The sequence below is a fragment of the Canis lupus genome, chromosome 27, assembly GCF_048164855.1.
Source record: "Canis lupus baileyi chromosome 27, mCanLup2.hap1, whole genome shotgun sequence".
NCBI classification, from domain to species: domain Eukaryota; kingdom Metazoa; phylum Chordata; class Mammalia; order Carnivora; family Canidae; genus Canis; species Canis lupus.
In genome coordinates this window covers 23,112,323-23,132,152 of record NC_132864.1, presented here as the reverse complement: position 1 = coordinate 23,132,152, position 19,830 = coordinate 23,112,323, and the positions used below count along the sequence as shown (strand labels likewise).

The 19,830-nt window shown below is 41.2% G+C and overlaps 1 protein-coding gene across 1 annotated transcript in view; it reads right to left on the bottom strand.

The window, feature by feature from the left end:
* Positions 1-3,928: 3,928 nt before the first annotated feature.
* ACADS (acyl-CoA dehydrogenase short chain) overlaps positions 3,929-19,830 on the bottom strand; it is a 36,874-nt gene continuing 20,972 nt past the window's right edge. Inside the window, exon 10 of the mRNA XM_072802825.1 lies at positions 3,929-4,007. Coding sequence (XP_072658926.1) covers positions 3,945-4,007 — 63 coding nt within the window. The 3' untranslated portion in view covers positions 3,929-3,944. The remainder of the gene's footprint in view (positions 4,008-19,830) is intronic.

The following is a 19,830-nucleotide window of genomic DNA, read 5'->3' as shown; positions in this document are numbered from 1 at the left end:
AGGCAGAGACATAGGCAGAGAGAGAAGCAGGGTCCATGCAGGGAGCCTGATGTGGGACTGGATCCCGGGACTCCAGGACCATGCCCTGGGCCGAAGGCAGGCACTAAACTGCTGAGCCATCCAGGGATCCCCTAAAATATTATTTCAAATGTCAAAAACAGACAAATCCATAGGGACAGAAAGGAGACTGGCCAGAGGAAGAGTGAAATGGGAATAACAGTTACTAGATGCAAGGTTCCTTTTGGGGTGATGAAAATATTCTGGAATTAAACTGAACTGGTGATTTCATAGCTTGTGAGTATACTAAAAGTCCACTGAACTATATGTACTTTAAAAGTGTGAATTTTACAGGATGAGAATTATATCTCAATTTACAAAACAAAAACAAAAATACAAACCTCTGACTTCCATCTTTCTCTCTCAGATCATTCACACGGGGAAGTCAGATGCTATGTCATAATGTCACTCAAGCAGCTATATGGAGAAGCCTATATGGTAAGGGACACATCAATATGCTGTGATGTGACAACTTGGAAGCAGATCCTCCATCTTGAGTCAAGCCTTCAAAAGACTGCAGCCCGCCAATATTTTGACTATAATCTCATAAGAAACCACAAGCCAGAATCACCCAGCTAAGCCAATTCTGATTCCTGCCTTGCAGAAACTATGGAATAAATGTTTATTGTTTTCAGTCACCAAGATATGAGGAAACTTACTATGAAGCAATAGGTAACTAATACAATTAGTATATCAATGGATTAAATATAAAAGCCTTTCTAAATTTCATTAACATACCTATAACTGAGTGGAAAACTCAACATGGTATAGTGGGTTTGCAATATATGAAGTTATAATACCTATAACAACTATTGCATAAAACATGGGTGATGGGTAAATGGGCCTATATGGTTGCAATATTTTTATATTTTTGTGAACTGGTAAAATATTAATAACTAGGTAGGTTGTGAAAAATTAAGGATGTATATATTATAATCCCCAAAGCAAATACTTAAAATAAAATGCAAAAGGTATAACTAAAAAAGCCAATAATAGGAATTAAAATAGGATACTAAAAACTATTTGATTACCTAAAAAGAAATCAGGAAAAGAGAAACGAGATACAGATGGACAAATAGGAAACAAATAGCAAAATAACCAACCTAAATCCTACCATATCAGTAATTACATTAAGTATTAATGGGCAAAAAAAGATTACCCCTCCCACCTTAAACAATTAAAACAAAATATATGAAACAACAGGTCTCAGACAATAGGCAGCACAGTGGTCTTTAAGAGAAGGAAAACTAATGAAGTAAGCTGCACAACTCCCCCCAATTTACAATGTGGAGAGAGTTTCCAAACCATGGACCAGAGAGAACATATCAAAACAGAACTTTCCTTGGGATGCCTAGGCATTCTGGAATGCCTAGAATTGTGGGACAGAGTAAAAGAAGAGAATTTCAAAGAGAAAGAGATCACTGAAGATCTGCAAACATTCACCTTTGACTTTAGTACATGTGTATGAGAAACTATCAAGGCCAAGGGAAGAACTCGCAAAACAATCCAGGAGTTCACACATAGCTAGGAATACTTCATACTCTCAACACCAGAATAAAAAGACCTAACACACGAGGCATCAATTAGAGTTCTCAGAAAGGTATTGACTCAACAGTAGGGGAAAATTAGCCATAGATGAAAAGACGTTCTGGATATATCTAATAAAGCATAAAAGTAATCCTTGAAAAGATCCCAAATATTTCCATGTAACTGTCACAGAACAAAATTCAAGAATATTTAAGGAATACAAATGAAAACATCCAACAGTGTAAAATACACAGTGTCTGGAACCCAATAAAAAAATTACCAGACATGTGAAGGAGCAGGAAAATATGGCCCATAAAGGAGAAAAACCCATAAATAGGAACAGACCCAAGAATTATTTATTATTTAGAATAAGTGCATACATTCTATATATCCAAAAAAGTAAAGGAAATCATGAGCAGATTGAGAGAAAAAATAGAAGATATAAAGAAGACCTAAGTCAAAATTATAAACATTATGGTGTCTGAGACACAATACACTGGTTTGGATGAACAAGCACATTGGACACTACAGAAGATTAGTGACCGTGCAATAGAAACTATCAACAAACAAAATATAGAAAAAAAAAAAAAAAGACTAGGAAAAAAACAGCATCAGTGAATTATAAGACAACATTAATTAGTTTAACATATAATGTTGTAATGTGTAATTAGAGTGTCAGGAGAGGGATGCCTGAGTGGCTCAGTGGTTGAGCATCTGCCTTTGGCTCAGGGCATGATCCTGGAGTCCAGGGATTGAGTCCCACATCAGGCTCCCCGCATGAAGCCTGCTTCTTCCTCTGCCTGTGTGTCTGTCTCTCTGTGTGTCTCTCATGAACAAATGAATAAAAATCTTAAAATAAAAATGAAGAAAGATCTTGGGGTACCTGGATGGTTCAGTCAGTTACATATTTGACTTTTGAGCTCAGCTCAGGTCTTGGTCTCAAGGTCATGAGTTTGAGCCCATGTTGGGCTCCACATTGAACATGAAGCCTACTTTAAAAAAAAATTAAGAAAGATCTCAAATCAATAATAACACCTTAAGGAACTAGAAAAAAAAAACAAGCTAAACACAGAACTAGCATATAGAAAAAGATAAGAGGAGACAAAGTAGAAAATGGAAAAATAGAAAATCAATAAAACCAAAAGTTGGTTCTTTGAAAAGATTAGCAAAAGTGACAAAACCTTTGACAGAGAATAATTAAAACTAAAGACATTCAATAATAACCTTACAGAAATAAAAACGATTTTAAGTGAATACTATCAAGAACTACATGCCAATAAATTATATAATCTGGAAAAAATGGACAAATGCCTTAAAATACACAAATTACTTAAACTGGCTCAAGAAATAGAAAATTTCAACAGATCTCTAGCAAGTAAAGAGATTAAATGAGTAATGATAAAGCTCCCAAAAAAGAAAAAGTCTGGGCCGGATGGCTTCCCCGCTGAATCTATTAAACAAAGAATTAACACTAATCCTCAAATTTTTCCAGAAATAGAAGAGAAAGGAACACTTCCTATCTCATTCTATGAGGCCAGCATTACTCTGATACCAAAGCCAATTAAAGACATCACAAGAAAAAAAAAATTTGCAGACCAATATTCCTTATGAATATAGGTGCAAAAATTCTCAACAAAATATGAACAAACCAAACCCAACAGCACATTAAAATATTTATTCACAATGACCAAATGGGACTCATACCAGGAATGCAAAAGTGGTTGAACATAAGAAAATCAATAAATGTAATACCATTACCAGAATGAAAGGTGGAAAAAAATCCACATGATCTTCCTTAGTGTAGAAAAGGCATTTGACAATCCAATACTCTTTCATGATAAAAACTCTCAGAAAATTAGAAACAGGGAGAAAATTTCTCAACATGATAAATGGTACTTATGAAAATCCCACAGTTAACCTCACATGCAATGATCAAAGCCTGAAAGCTTTAGGATGAAGAGTGAAACAAGGATGCCCACTTTCGCTGGTGTTATCAAATTTGTACTAGAAGTTTTAGCCAGACCTATGAGATAAGAAAAAAGAGGCATCCAAATTAGAAAGGAACAGATAAAACTTATATCTAGTCACAGATGACATGGTCGTATATAGAGAAAATGTAAAAAAAAAAAAAAAAATCCACAAGAAAGCTATTACAGCTAATAATTCAGCAAAGTTGCAGGGTATAAGATCAACACATAAATATCTATTGTATTACTACATACCAGATACAATCTGCAAAGGAAATTAGAACAGCCATTCCATTTATAAATGCATTAAAAAGAATAAAAGTGGGACACCTGGGTGGCTCAGCAGTTAAGTGTATACCTTCCAGCTCAGGGCATGATCCTGGAGTCCTGGGATCAAGTCCCACATCCCTCTGCCAGTGTCTCTGCCTCTGTCTCCCATGAAAAAATAAGTAAAACCTTAAAAAAAAACAAAAGTTATTTAACCAAAGAGATGAAAGATATACACTGAAGCTATGAAATATTGCTGAAAGAAAAAACAGAAATAGATATCCCATGTTCATGAATAACAATACTTAATATTGCTGGGTCACCTAGGTGGCTCGGCCGGTTAAATGTCTGACTTGATTTTGGCTCAGGCCATGATCTCAGGGTTGTGAGATCAAACATTGTGTTGGGCTCTGCACTGAGCATGGAGTCTGCTTAAGATTGTCTCTCTCTCTGCTCCTCCCCCACCTGCACTCACACTCTTTAAAAAAAAAAAAAATTGCTTAATGTTAAATGTTAAATGTTGACACCAACATTCCCAAAGGAATCTACAAATTCAATGTAAGCTGTATCAAAATTCCAGTAGTCTTTGCAGAAATAGAGAAGCCAATCCTAAATTTATATGGAATTGCAAGGGCCCAAATAATCAAAACAATCCTGAAAAAGAAGAAAGTTGGAAGAGTTACACTAATCAACTTTGAAATTTTTCTACAAAGCTACCAAAGTTAAAACAGTATGATAATGGCATCTGGATAAATATAGACCAATGGAATAGTATAGAGAGTCTAGGAATAAAACTTCACACAGAAGGCCATTCAATGGAAAAAGAATAGTTTTCAACAAAGTATGCTGGGAAAACTAAATATCCACATGCAAAAGAGTAAAATTGGACCCTTACACCTTATACCATTTATAAAATTAGCTGAAAATGGATCAAAGTCCTAAACTTAAGAACTGAAACTATAGGGGGTCCCTGGGTGGCTCAGTGGTTTAGCACTTGCCTTCGGCCCAGGGCGTGATCCTGGAGCCCCGGGATCGAATCCTGCATCGGGTTCCCTGCGTGGAGGCTGCTTCTCCCTCTGCCTGTGTCTCTGCCTCTGTGTGTGTGTGTGTATGTGTGTGTCGCACATGAGTAAATAAAATCTTTTTTTAAAAAAATATTTTATTTATTTATTCATGAAGGGGAGGGGCAGGCAGAGGGAGAAGCAGGCTCCATGCAGGGAGCCGGACGTGGGACTCCATCCCGGGTCTCCAGGATTCCACCCTGGGCTAAAGGTGGCGCTAAACCACTGATTCACCCAGGCTGCCCAATAAATAAAATCTTAAAAAAAAAAAAAACTGAAATTATAAAACTCTTAGAAGTAAGCACTGAAGAAAATCTTCATGACATTGGATTTGACAACTTCATGGATATGATACCAAAAAACATAGGCAACAATAAAAAGAAAATAGATGAATTAGATGTCATCAAAATTAAGATTGCATCAAAGGATACTATAAAAAATTGAAAACAACTAAATGGGAGAAGATATTTTCAAATCATGTATCTGATAAGAGGTTAAATATGAAGAACTCTTCCACTCAACTACAGGCTAATCTAAAAACTTAGTGAAGGATTTGAATTGACATTTCTCCAAAGAAGATGTACAAATAGCCAATAAACACATGAAATGATGCCCAATCACACTAGAGAAACCACACATCAAAACTATAATGTGATACTGCTTCATATGCTCTCATTAGGATGGCTATTATGTTAAAACACACACAGAAAACAAGTGCTGGTGAGGATGTGGAGAAACTGAACTCGTGCATTTAAAAAAAAAGATTCAAAGATTAATCAATGTCACTCATATCAACAGACTTAAAAAAAAAAACGGATGCAGAAAAAGCATGTAACAAAATCCAACACCCATTCATCATAAAACTTTCAAACTAGCAAAAGAAAGGAACTTCCTCAATTGGATTAAAGGCACCTACAAAAAAATAAAGCATCATACTTAAGTTGAAAGAAATAAGCAGAAAATAGAGGTGTGAGAAAAAAAAAAAACAATTTAGAAATCCCTGTTTTGAGGTATCAGTTATGAACTCTGCTTATGATTCTTCCAAGCATGCTGCTTTAATCAACTGTACAACTGACATCACATTTTTCTCCTTTATATGTTTGTATCTTTAAAATCTTTTGGGTATGAAAATGAGCTTCTAAAGATTTTATTCTTATTTAGAGAGAGAGTGCATGCACGAGTAGGGGAAAGGGGAGAAGGATAAGGGGAGAGAGACTCTCAGGCAGACTCTGCACAGAGCATGGAGCTTGATACAGGGCTCGCTCTCATGACCCTGAGATCATGACCTGAGCTGAAATCAAGAATCAGATGTTTAACCAACCGAACCACCCAGGCACCCCAAAATAAATTCCTAAATTCTAAAACAACAGCAGAATTTAATGGATGGACTGAAATATGGAGACTGAATACTAAAACCCCAAGAGAGCTGAGGAAATCATGCAGAAAGCAGCACACAGAGACAGGGAGGGCAACATGAAAAAGCGGTTACAAAACATAGACACTAGGATGAGAAGGTCTGCATTGCCTCTACCAAGAATCCCAGGTGGAACTAACAGTGCCTGCCACCAAAGTTTGTTCTGAGAATGAAAACAATCAACAAAGCTTTACACGTACAGTATTTTACAATGTGCCAATGACATTCTGCACAGTAATCACTGTGGTTAAGAAGATCTGGCAAAAATATCCTCAAAAGAGTTTTTTTTTAAGATTTTAATTATTTACTCATCAGAGACACAGAGAGAGAGGGGCAGAGACACAGGCAGAGGGAGAAGCAGGCTCCCCGCAGGGAGCCCGATGTGGGACCCGATCCCGGGACCCCAGGATCATGCCCTGGGCTGAAGGCAGGCACTAAACCTCTGAGGCACCCAGGGATCCCTCAAAAGAGATTTAAATCATGATTTATCCACAATAGCGAATACCATGAAGTTATTAAAAAGCACAAGGCAGATCAAGTACTAAGATCCGGTGATCTTCAAGACACATCTTTAACTGGAAAAAACCGATGCAGAACAGTGTGGGTCTGTTCACACAAAGGAAATGTGGATGGATAGCATCATCCACACACAGACATTTTTGGGAAGTTATAAGGATGGGTAATAGTGGCTGCTCTGTGGGGAAGTGGGATGAGAAGGAGAGTGACTTCACTACAGGCACTTTTGTATTTTTTTTTTTTTTTAGACTTGTGCCTATATTAAGTAATAAAAAAAATACTTCATTGGAAGAAACTTTTGCCAGACAGCAGGAATCACCAGTGCATGGCCTGGAGGCAGGAAAGAGCCAGTGGGTCACCAAGTGTATACTAGGTGAGTGTCCATGTCCCCAGGAAAGCCCCTGCCATTAACCACAGACTCAGGCCACAGAGGCCAGGCTCTTGGCTAGACAAGGCTGCACACGCCATCCCCAGCACAAACACTCCTCTTGGGGTGAAGTTCCCTCAGGCCAGTCCCATGCCCCATGGTGAAAAAGATCAAGACAGACCTTCCTCCTCCTCTTTCCCAGGAAGGGAATTAAGATCATAAAATGGGGGCATCTGGGTGGCTCAGTTGGTTGGTTGTCTGCCTTCAGCTCAGGTCATGATCTCCAGGTCCTTGGATTGAGCCCTGCATGGGGCTACCCTGCTCCGCAGAGAGTCTGCTTTTCCCTTTCCTGCTGCCCCTCCCCTCTGCTTGTTCTCTGTGCTTTTTCTCTCTCTCAAACAAACAAAAAAAAATGTTTAAAAGAGAGATCAGAAAGTCGGTGTCACTTGTCATCATTTCTAAAGCAGATGATACATGATGAAGTAATAATCTACTGAAACAAGAACCCAGGAATGCACCAACAAATGCATGAGGTAACAGGCAGGGAAGAAAGCAGAAATGTATGCTTATTTCTTTTTCCTGGGAGAAGTCAGTATCCTGACCCATTTCTGAATGAATAGGAGAAACTAGAAGTACAGACCTAAATATATTATTTAAAGATAGCAACTAGAACTAAAAATGTCAATTTTCCAAATTACTCAGGAAAAGACATTGCAGCAAAAGATGCAAAGCAAAGAAAACAATAAGGAAGCATAAAAAAGGGCAATAATGTGAAAAAGGTGAAAGCTAAGATCAGGAATCTGGTACTCATGTAAGTGGGATAAAGTTACTCATTAGAAGAAAAAAATTCATATCAAACCAAAAAGAAATCTACCCACTGCGAAATGACTCAAAATTTCTAAAGTCAAAGTTCAAGCAAAGATGTGTACCAAGCAAATACACGTGAAAAGAAAGGGCATGATATTTAGATCCAACAAATCTGAATGGATTCAGATCCAACAGAGCTGAACAAAGCTGGATGCTTTGAATCCAACAAAGCATTAAACATTTCATAAAGGTGAGGACCCTCATCTACACAGAATATTTATCCAACCCAAACTGTGAGCCAAGGGTTCCTTTTAGAGAAGGGAACAGAGGCAACCACAAATAGGGACTGTCCACAATTTGAATGCTTCATGACAATGTTTTCAGCTATAATATCAATATTCAAAAATAAAAATCTTAAAATTTGACACCATTAGAATCTTTTTTTTAAAAAAAGAAACTTTTACTGCCAAACGTATCAAACTATATAAGCAAAAATGCAACACAAGAAATAAGAATTTTTCTAAAGAATTAGTGTATAGAAAGGCTCATCATGCCTGAGACAGCTCTTCTGCTCTCCCCAACATCACCACTGGTGTCCCTTTACTACGTGAAAGACATCACTATCCATCCAGCTGGTTAAATCCCCTCGCTCCCATGATCAGTCAATCCATCACTGACTCCTGTCCATTCATCCTCCTAAATAGCCCTTTGGACCCATCCATTTCTCTCCATTCCCTCTCTGTCTCCACCCTGGTCCAAGATTCTACTCTCTTGCCCTAAATTATTACAGGAGCCATCTAACTCACTCTGACCAACCTCCCCCTCCGTCTCCCATCACCTGCTTTGTACACCAAAGCCAGAGTGATCTTTCCAAAATGGAAATATTCTCATACCACTCCCCTGAGTCAAGTTAGCCAAAGGGTTCCTATTGCTCTCAAAGTAAGGCAGAAATCTGTAATGTGACCCATAGGGCCAGGGCCACATGGCCCTGCCTGCCTCTCAGGCTCCTTTCACACAGTGTTCCCTAACTCCATCCTTTAGACATCCTTCCATTCCTTAAAAACCATGCTCCTCTCCCAACACAGGGCATTTGCACAAGCCATTCACTAGACCAGAACCGTTCACTTCTAGGCTCTCTGTCTCATTGATGCCAGCTTATACTTCAGATCTCAACGCACCTGTCACCTCGCCAGGGAAGCCTCCTGGAACCTACCATTCTAGCTTGGATTCCTCTGTATTATGCTCTCATAGAACTCTGTTTCTTTCTTGGGCTGTATTTATCCCATTTAGGCTATTATTTGATTGTCCGTCATCCACCACCACTGTATTCCTAGAAGAGACTGTAAGAAAAGGAAATTCTGGGTTTTTTCCTATTTTCCCCAATGACTTGCACTGTATCTCAAATATACTAGGTGCTAGAATAAACACTAGTAAAACAAATCTGAATCAAATGATTAACATTTATTAGATCTTATTAATACCAAGTTGCCTGGGTGGCTCAGTGGTTAAGCGTCTGCCTTTAGCTCAGGGCATGATCCTGGAGTTCCAGGATCAAGTTCCATATCAGGCTCCCTGCCAGGAGCCTGCTTCTCCCTCTGCCTATGTCTCTGCCTTCTCTCTGTATCTCTCGTGAACAAATAAAATCTTTTTAAAAATCTCATTAATACCTATTTGCTGTCATAGAAATCATAACCCTTTTAGTTCTTATGGAATGTTGATGAAAATTGCAATCCTCACAAAACCTCATAATCTGAAAGTGGAGACAGCTGACCACTTTCTCTGACTACTGCACAGAAGTAAATATGAAAAAAAAAAAAAACCTAGTAAGCGCTGTCTCATTTACTGCTGTGTCTCCAGTATCTATTCCAGGTGCTCAATACATATTTGTCAAATAAGAATGTAAAGATAAAATTGAACTCTCCCAAAAAGTAGGACAGAGAGACAAAGAAGGAAAAAAGGGAAGAAAAGAAAATTAGAGGTTCAATCAAGAAGAGTCAATATCAGATTCATAGGAATTTCAGAAATAAAATAATACAAAAAGAGAATAAAATGATCAAAGAATATAATATTTCCAAGAAGCTCCGAACATGAATCTCTAGACTGGGAACACCAGCCAAGCATTCAGCTACATGGATGAAAAATGACCCACATCAAGGCACATTACCTTAAAAATCTCAGAACACTGGAGACGGAAGGAAAAGGAAAAGATGCTACAAGACTCAGAAAATACAGGCTGCAAGGGGTGCCTGGGTGGCTCAGCAGTTGAGCGTCTTGCCTTCGGCTCAGGCTATGATCCTGGGGTCCAGGGATTGAGTCCCTCATTGGGCTCCCTGTGTGGAGCCTGCTTCTCCCTCTGCCTATGTCTCTGCCTCTCTCCGTGTGTCTCCCATGAATAAATAAATAAAATCTTTAAAAAAATAAAAAAGAAAATACAGGTTGCCTACAAAGATGCAAGAGCAGAATGGCTCTGGACTTCTAAATGATAACATTGGAAGCTAAAAGACAGTACCTTCAAAATTCTGAAGAACTGGGAACCCTGGGTGGCGCAGCAGTTTAGCACCTGCCTTTGGCCCAGGGCGTGATCCTGGAGACCTGGGATCGAATCCCACGTCGGGCTCCCGGTGCATGGAGCCTGCTTCTCCCTCTGCCTATGTCTCTGCCTCTCTCTCTCTCTCCCCGTGTGACTATCATAAATAAATAAAAATATAAAAAAAATTCTGAAGAACCATAATTCCAAACTAGAATTCTATACCCTGTCAAACTACCAAGGCTTTAATAACGGATAGGATAAAAATATTTAAGATATGTGGGGTGCCCGGGTGGCTCAGCTGGTTAAGCATCTGACTTCAGCTCAGGTCACGGTCTCAAGGTCCTGGGATTGAGCCCCTTGTCTGGTTCTCCGCTTGGTGGGGAATCTGCTTGTCCCTCTCCCTCTGCTCTCCTCGTTCATGCTCACTCTCTCACTCAAATGAATAAATAAAAGTCTTTAAAAATATTTAAGATAGGCAAGGTCTTTAAAAAAATTGCCTCTCCTTCAGTTTTTCTCAGGAAACTACTGGAGGAAATACTCTACCAAATTCTACCAAAACTAGGTAATAAAACAAAAAACACCCAAGATCTAAGAAATAAGGAATCTAAGACAAGAAAGATGTCAAGGAAAGTTCCAGAATGATACTGTGGGGTAGTGGGCTCAAATTAAAAGGAAAATGGGGGTTGAGGAGCCATGAAAATGTACCTGTCAGACCCTAAGTAGAGGAAACAGCTGACCAAGGGCCTCAACCGCTCTCCTTTAAAATCTGTGCTGGCGTTTGCACCAAGGCCACCTCCCACAGGCTACTTCCAGTCAGTGACTGAGTGCCATAGGGATTCTAAGGCAGACTCATTCCTGGGAGACATGGGACTCCTCTGATGGCTCCGTTGGGCAGGAAGATGCCCTGAAGGCTTTGCTGAACTTTCCTGACACTGCACAAAAGTTTGGATGCTTCTACCCAAACTTCTCTCCTTCACTTGGAGCCCAATGGCTCACCCAGCCTTCTCTGTCTAGCCCCGCCCCCATTTGCCCTGACAGAGGCATTCCTGTTAATAAGTTCTCATGTGTTTAGTCCCACCTTGATGTCTGCTTCTCAGAGGACTCAGCCGAACACAAGTGAAACCAGGAGTGGTCTAAGAAAACAGGCTGTAAGACAGGGGATTTGATAGTGAGACAGGGTCTCACCACCAGCAGCAAGGGAAGAGGATGTGGTCCTGGCTGGTAGGTGACATGGATAGATCCTGGCACAGGTGGTGGCTAAAGATCTCACCAGCAGTGACTGGAGGCATGTCGTGGCTGGGGAGAAGGGGATGCTGTGGCAGAAGTCATGATAACTGTCATTTGAAAAATATCAAGAGAACATGTATGGGGGACAATGTCCACAAAAAAAGAATCAGAGTTGGCTATTAATATTATTAATTGTATTGATGCCCTGTAGAAAGATAGTGAGAAACAGAGCAGTTAATAGTTAATGGCCGAGTATGAGCACCAGAGGGCCTCGATCCAGAGTAGTGTGTAAAGAGGCCCTCTTTACTGAGATATACTTAACGTAGAACACTGTGTAGGTCTAAGGTATACAACGCACAGACTTGATACATTTACATATTACAGGGATTACCCCCCAACGTATGCTAACACCTCTGTCACTTTCGGTTCTTTCTAAAGACACTCTTATCACCTGCAGCAGAAGGGCAGACAGTTGAGTGATAAGCGAAAGTGCAGGAGTCAGAGCTCCAGAGACCTAACGCTCAGCCGAGGCAGGTCTGCTCTGCAACACTGAGAGCACAGTGGGGAGAACCTGGAGACATGGGGATGGTACCCCAAGGATGCAGATGCTACTCCCTCCAGCCCAGACTCTCTGGGCTTGCAGAGGTGCTCCCTGTCACGGGAGGCCAGCACTGTACTGAAAGATGCTGTAGATACCTCTCCCCAACAAGGAAACAGATGCCCCCCTGAGGAGCTGCCCTCACCCCTCCTAGCTGCCAGGCCGCTAAATGTGGTTAAACACCAGCATAACCCAGTGGGGATATGCTGGCCCTGCTAAGAGAGCTAAGAGACTAGTTTCCTACTGCAGTGAACAAAACTACCCCAGACTCAGTGGCTTTAAAAGTGCCCATTTAGGGGCACCTGGTGGCTCAGTCAGTTAAGCGTCTGTCTTTGGCTCAGGTCATGATCTCAGGGTCCTGGGACCGAGTCCTACATCAGGCTCCTTGCTCAGTGGGGAGCCTGCTTCTCCTCCTCTCCCTTTGCCATTCCTCCTGTTTGTGCTCTCTGGCGCGCTCTCTCTCTGTCAAATAAATAAAATCTTTAAAAAAAAAAAAGTGTGTTTAGGGGCATCTGGGTGACTCAGCTGAGTGTCAGACTCTTGTGATCTCAGGGGCATAAGATTGAGACCTGCGTATGCTTCAAGTTCAAGAGGGAGTCTGCTTGAGATTCTCTCCCTCTGTTCCTTTCCCCACTCACTCTCTAAGATAACAAATCTTTTAAAAGTTACTCTCCCCCTCACCCACTCTCTCCCTCTCTCTAAAAAAAAAAAAAAAAAAAAAAAAAAAAGTGCCCATTTATTCTCTCTCAGTTCCCATAGTTCAGGGCTCTGGGCACAGCTGAGCTGGATCCTCTGCTCAGGGCCTCACAAAGCTGTGATCAAGATGGAAGGCAGGCCTGCATCTCATTTGAGACTTGTTGGCAGAATTCAGTTCCTGGTGGTTATAGGACTGAGGTCTCTGCTTTCTTTCTGGCTGTCAATTGGGACTCCCCTCAGCTCCTAGGTCCGGAGCAATTCCAGACATACTGTGCTCGCACAGGTCCTCCTCTCTCACAATGTGGCAGCATGCTTCCTCAAAGCCAGCAAGAAAGTATCTATGAACTTTAAAAAGCTCACCTGATTAGGTCTGACCCACCCAGGATCAACTCCCTTTTGATTAATTCATAATAAACTGATCTGGGATCCTAATTGCATCTGCATAATCCTCTCACTTTTCCATTATAACTAAACCTAATTACGGAGTGCTATGCCGTCATAGTCACTGGTCCAGCCCACACTAAGGGGTTATACAGAGCATGTGTATGGGGGCAGGAATCTTGGGGCCCATTTTAGACTATGCCTACCCCAACGACTAAGGAAAGAGCTGGCATGTACCAGCAGGAGCTGGGGCAGTGGTCCGGAGTTGGATTTTGAAGGTGTTTAATCAAGGAAACTGGAATATAAGGTCAGACATGCAATAATTCATTGACTTAGGGGGACTTCTTTGGGACATGAGGCTTAACAACCAAGCCAGGACCCAGCATCTGGAGTGAACTTATTGCATAGTTAACTCTTAGAATCCTGGAAAAACTAGAAATGACTGAGCAGAAGAATAAAGAGGCTAAGTGGAGTGGGCAAGCTAAAATAGATATTTTATGTGGGGCCAGAAGGTAGCCATCAGGAATGCACTAGAGAGGGGAACAAGCATTGCTAAGAGGTTCAGAAACAGCTCTCCTGCTGGCCAGGGCTGACAGTAGGAGAGGTGGTCACACAGTTGGCCTTGTTACCAGTCACGTCATCCAGGGGTGGCACCAACTTCAAGAAGCCCAGAGACACAATCACTGGAAGGCCAGCCAGGTTGGTAAGGCAGGTGGGGGAGCTTGGAGTTATGAGGTGGTTAAGAGGATATGATGTCCCCTTTATTTTTTCTATTTCTGCTACAACCTTAGGGTTTCCCTAAGTTGGTGGTTAGAAAGCTATTCTAGGGATGCCTCGGTGGCTCAGTGGTTGAGCATCTGCCTTTGGCTCAGGTCATAATCCCGCGGTCCTGAGATCAAGTCCTGCATTGGGCACCCTGCAGGAGCCTGCTTCTTCCTCTGCCTGTGTCTCTGCCTCCTTCTCTGTATCTCTCATGAATAAAGAAAATCTTTTTTTAAAAAATGGAAGGAAAAGAGGAATCATGGTCCAAAGCAATTCTGAAATCCAGATGGGCAAACTCCATTAGGTTTCAAGGCCTGGGAATAATCCTCTGTGGCCTGAAGCTCTACCCTCCATCCTTTCTTTTTCATGAAATACAGGACATGTTTACAGCTGAACAGTTTTATCAGTCTGTTTCCTGCCTGTAGAATTTTGAAAGCAGGCTTCTTTCATTTTTTCTTCCCCCTGTCCCTTTTACTCCAAGCTAGCAGTAGTACATAATTCTCAAGAACTTTGTGGGTCACCGATGTATGTCACAAAGGTTCACACCAGTAGACAAGAAGTTCATCCACAGATCTTTCCTAGATGACCATATCTCTATTTCTGGCTTCTGAGGTGACTCAAGAGATCTGAGTCACACATTTCATCTCTTCAAAGAGACCGTCTGAGACCCAAAAAGTGCCTAGGTCCCTAGAAGGAAGGACACCTGAGCCATCAACCACAGACCCTGTAACATCACAGCAAGCATGTAATCCATGAGCATTCCCTTCACTCATCCCCCAAAGGAAGTGTGGTCATTTACTCTGGTGACTGGACCCGGGGGGCATAGGGACCAGTCAGATATTTCAAGGACTACTGGACATAGGACCTTAGTGGACACTGATGTCCAGAGGCCAATGTTTCATCACAGTCTCCCTCCTTAGAGTGGGGCTCATAAGGTCAGGTCCCAAATGGAGTCCTAGCTAAAGTCCATCTCACAGTGGGTACGGTGGGTCTGTAGATTGACCTAAAAATCATTGTTCTAGTCCCTGCATGTATAATTGGCATCGATGAACTTGGCTGTTGAAGTGATGCCCATATTAGGTCCCTGGGTGTGGAAGAAGGGCTGTCATAGTAGGGAAGCCACATGGAAACCTCTGAAACTCAGATATATATACACACAAACATCCCAGCTACCTACCAAGGAAGAGGCACTAAATGACCAAGTAGACAGAAATGACTCAGTGGGTCAACATTAGCCCGTGTTCACCACCAGTCACCCTAGAACTGGCACAACAGGTTCATGAATGGAGAGGCTACAATGGCAGAGGCCACATATGCCCCCAACAGCATGGACTCACACTTGTCAAGACTGATGTCGCTGTTCCTGCCTCCAAATGTCCAGCTGGTCAGCAACAGAGACCAACACTGAGCTCCCATTATGGCATAATTCCCTGAGAAGACCTCACAGTAACAAGTCAACATTGATCCTTCTCCATCCTGGAAGGGCCAGTGGTTCATCCTCATGGGGACAGAAGACTATAGGGTTCAGGCAGCACCACTACCCAGGGGCTTACAGTGTGCCTGATGCCCAGGCCTGCAGTCCCACACAGCAAGCAAAGCACACAGCCAGGAAGGAGGTGCAGGAGTGCCCCCAAAATCCTGGGAGCCACCAGAGTGTGTCACATTCCAGAAGTGGACTCACAGAAAGCTTCAGTGGCCTAAAGGCACAGCCAAAATGCCAGCTCAGAAAGCATTCTCAAGGGATAGGTACTATCCATCAGGACACTATGTTTTTATTAAACCAGAGCCTTGAATCTAGTTCTGAGTCTTCATAGGAAGGGCACGTGGCTCTCAAAACAAAGAGTGGGAGCAGTTGCGCCACTTGCCATTTTGTGTTCTTCATCCCACAGCTCTGGGCTGTGCAGTGTTGGAACTCCTCATCACCAAAGGGGTGACCAGCAAGAATCCTGATGCACTACAAGTTCTAGCTCCTGCCAAGGCACAGTGGATGTTCTGCAGGAGAGCAGCAGGAGAAAAAAGAGAATCACCGTGTTGGCAGAGGTGACTGATCAGCAGGAGGAGGTCGTTTTTACACAAGAAAGACAGGAAACTGTACAGAATCCAAGTGACACTCTCGGACACCTCCTGGTATTCTCTTGCCTCACGCCAACTGTGGACAGATGTGTTCAGCAAGCCCAGGCTGAAAAAGATCTGACTACCAGTAAGTGTTCAGACTGCTCAGATGTGAGGGCTTGGGCTCCTCCACCAGACAGAACCACCAACACCTGCCAAAGTGATTGCTGGGGGTAAGAGGAGGGTAGAACAGATAGTGGAGGAGAATAAGGATGAGTATAATTTGCAAACCCAAGGTCAACTGCAGCAAAGGGAGCTGTCATTCAGCTCACAGACTTCCTCCTTCTCAATTCCCCCAGAGAAAGAAAGGCCCATGGAAACCACAGAATTGCTGCTGCCCACACCTATGTAGAGAAACAAAATCGCAAATGTGCCTCACAGACCTCCAAACTCAGGGAGCATAGCTGACCGACAGCCCCAGCTGCTAATTTTTGAACCCTACCCTCCAGGTTTTGCTGAGGCCTCTCCTGCCATGGGCCGCTCCCACTCTAGGACACAGGACAACACGGATACTGAGGCAAGTGGTTTCCAGGGGACCTAGGGTTCCTGTAACAGTCAATTTTAACTTCAGGATTCCCTGAAAGCTTTTCAGAAACTTCCTTAGGATGCACAGCAATCCGGAGTGCTTCCACCCAACTTTCTCTTCTGCTCTCCTCCACTTGGTGTAATTACATCTCAATCTCATGGCTCTCCTACCCACGGCTGGCTCCCTCATTTTCTCTCACACAGGTATTTCCTTGAAAAAAAAAAAAAAAAACTTGCATATTTAATCCCCTCTTGGCCCCACTTCTTAAAGGTCCCAAACCAACCAACACAGGAAGCCCCCTGAAGGGATGGCACCAAGAAAAACATGGAACTTGAAAGACATATGATGTGGGTCAACATGTAGAAAACCTCATCAGAAGGGTTTTTCACTCTGATGGAAAGATTGGAAAAATTAATGACAGATACACAGAAATAAGCAAATAGAAAAATGAGGCAAGTACTAACTCCAGGAAAAAACATTGTAAGAAAAAGAAATCACAACTTGGCTCAGCTGTAAAAGTAAGTAATGTGGTCATAATAAAGTGTTAAACACTGAATACTGACTATGCCAAAAACTGGGACATAACTAGACTGAGAATGTGGATTGGGGGGGAAATGGGAGGACAGGTGGGGCAAAAAGTTAAACTGGTACATGAACTTATAGAATCCCAAATTATAAGTCAAGAAATAGGATGAATAGCATAAATATGTAAATACTGAAAGAGCCAGGAAGTAAAAAGGGAAAGGCAAGGCACTGACGGGTTTGTTACAGCCTTGTAATACTACTCAATCTTTGTACATTTTACTTTAAGAAAAAGAATTTATTTATTTTAAGAAAAAGAATTTAATATAAAATGAAAATATTACATATCACAACCCATACTGATGCTGATGAAATTTAAAATCTACATAGTCTGTTGTCTAAGAAAACACAAATTAGCAAAATTGATCCTAGAGAAGACAGACAAAAATCAGAATAGACCAGTAAGTCTAGACCAAATTGAAAAAGCAGTTAAACATCTGTCCTGAGTGTGAATACTCTGTATGATACTTGGATGGTGGATACCGATCATTACACATTTATCCAAATCCCCACGGAATGTATAACCCAGAGTGAAGGAACTCTGATATAAACTATGGACTCCTGATAATAATGACATGTCAATGTAGGTTTGTCAATTATAAGAAATGTTCTGCTCAGTGGGGTGGAGGGGTGGGTGTGGTAGTTGATAATTGAGGAGGCTGTGCATGTGTGGGGGCAGGATATATGGGAAATGTCTGTACTCTCCTCCCCATTTGGCTGTGAACCTAGAACTGCTCTGAAAAAAATAGTCTTAAAACTGAGAAAAAATAATCCGTCCCCTGCCCTTAAAAAGGCATCTCCTAACAGGTGTCAGTGAGGGTATGGAGCAACTGGAACTCCCCCTCATTAACCCACACATACCCTATGACCAGCACAATTCCACCCCTGCACTTACAGCCAACAGAACCGAGTGCTCATGTCCCAAAAGATATGGACAAGAATATTCATATCAGCTTGATTTGTAATAGACAAAAACTGGAAACCACCCAACAACCCAGGAGTAGAATGAATGGGTAAATAAATCAAAGCATATTCATACAGTGAATATACAGCTATTTTTAAAAAATGAATTACTGACCATAATTCAGTAATAACATGGACAAATCTCACAGACATAATGTTGAGTGAAAAAGTTAAATATCAAAAGAGTTCCTGCTGTATCACTGTACTATATGAAGTTGAAATATAGACAAAACTAATCTATAGTGATAGAAATTAGACTACAGGTTACCGTGGGAGCCACTCACTGATCAGGAGGCACAAGGGAACCTGTAGGGCGTGGGGAATGTTCTAGATCCTTACCTGGGTGATGGTTATTTGAGCACAGTCATGCAGGAAAACTCACAAAGTGGTACACTGAAAACTGTGGAACCTTCTCTCTTTGAAATAGAAAAATAAGGTATTTGGCCCAGATGGTTTTACTGAGAGTTCTAAGAAAACTTTTATTGATAATTAAGCTATCCCAGAGCACATAAAAAGTTGGAAACAACCTAATTCTTCTTCAGGTTTGGGATAACCCTGATATCAGAGCAGAATATAAAAAGTAAAAAGCTTTATTTTTTTAATATTTGTTTTTTTTTTGTAAAAAGCTTTATAGATCAATCTTACTTATGAATATATATGCAAAAATGCTAATCAAATATTAACAAACCAAATCTTGCATTATATTAAAACAATAAACCATGAGCAATTAAATCTCATCCTCATAACACTCATACTAAACAGAAGAAAAAGTATTAATGTAACTCCATACATTTTTAGATTAGAGAAAAGCCATCTTCAAAATTTAAAACACATTTTTTTTTGGTGTATCTTTTTCTTTAACATTTTTTTTGGTATATCTTTTTCTTTAAGATTTATTTGAGAGAGACAGAGCAGACACACAGCTGCAGGGGAGGGGGGCGGGGGTCGTGGAGGGATGGAGAATCTCCAACAGACTCCCCTCCAAGTGAGGAGCCTGACTCTGGGGCTCCATCCCAAGATCCTGAGGTCACAACCTGAATCAAAATCAAGATTCAGACATTTAACCAACTGAGCCACCCAGGAGCCTCTCAAAACACATTTTAAAAATTTGCAACCCATTCCTCATTAAAATGAAAAAACTGTTCATAAACTAGAAAGCGATGGAAATTTTCTTAATTCACTAAAGGTTTATACCCCAGAAATGTATTACAAAGAGATGTCATACCTACCAGGGAAGCATCTGAGGCATTCTCAGTAAAGCAGGGGTGGCTGTGCCATGTCAATGCAACGTGACAAGAAAAAGAAATGAGGGAGATCATGTAGAAAGGATTATTGGCAGTGATGACTTATTTTCTGAATAGGCAATCTATTGAAAGAACTGACAAGAAAGCTCTTCAACATAACCAGATAAACACATAGAAATAAAAGAACATGAACTACATCAGCAATAAACAATTTTTTAAAAAATAT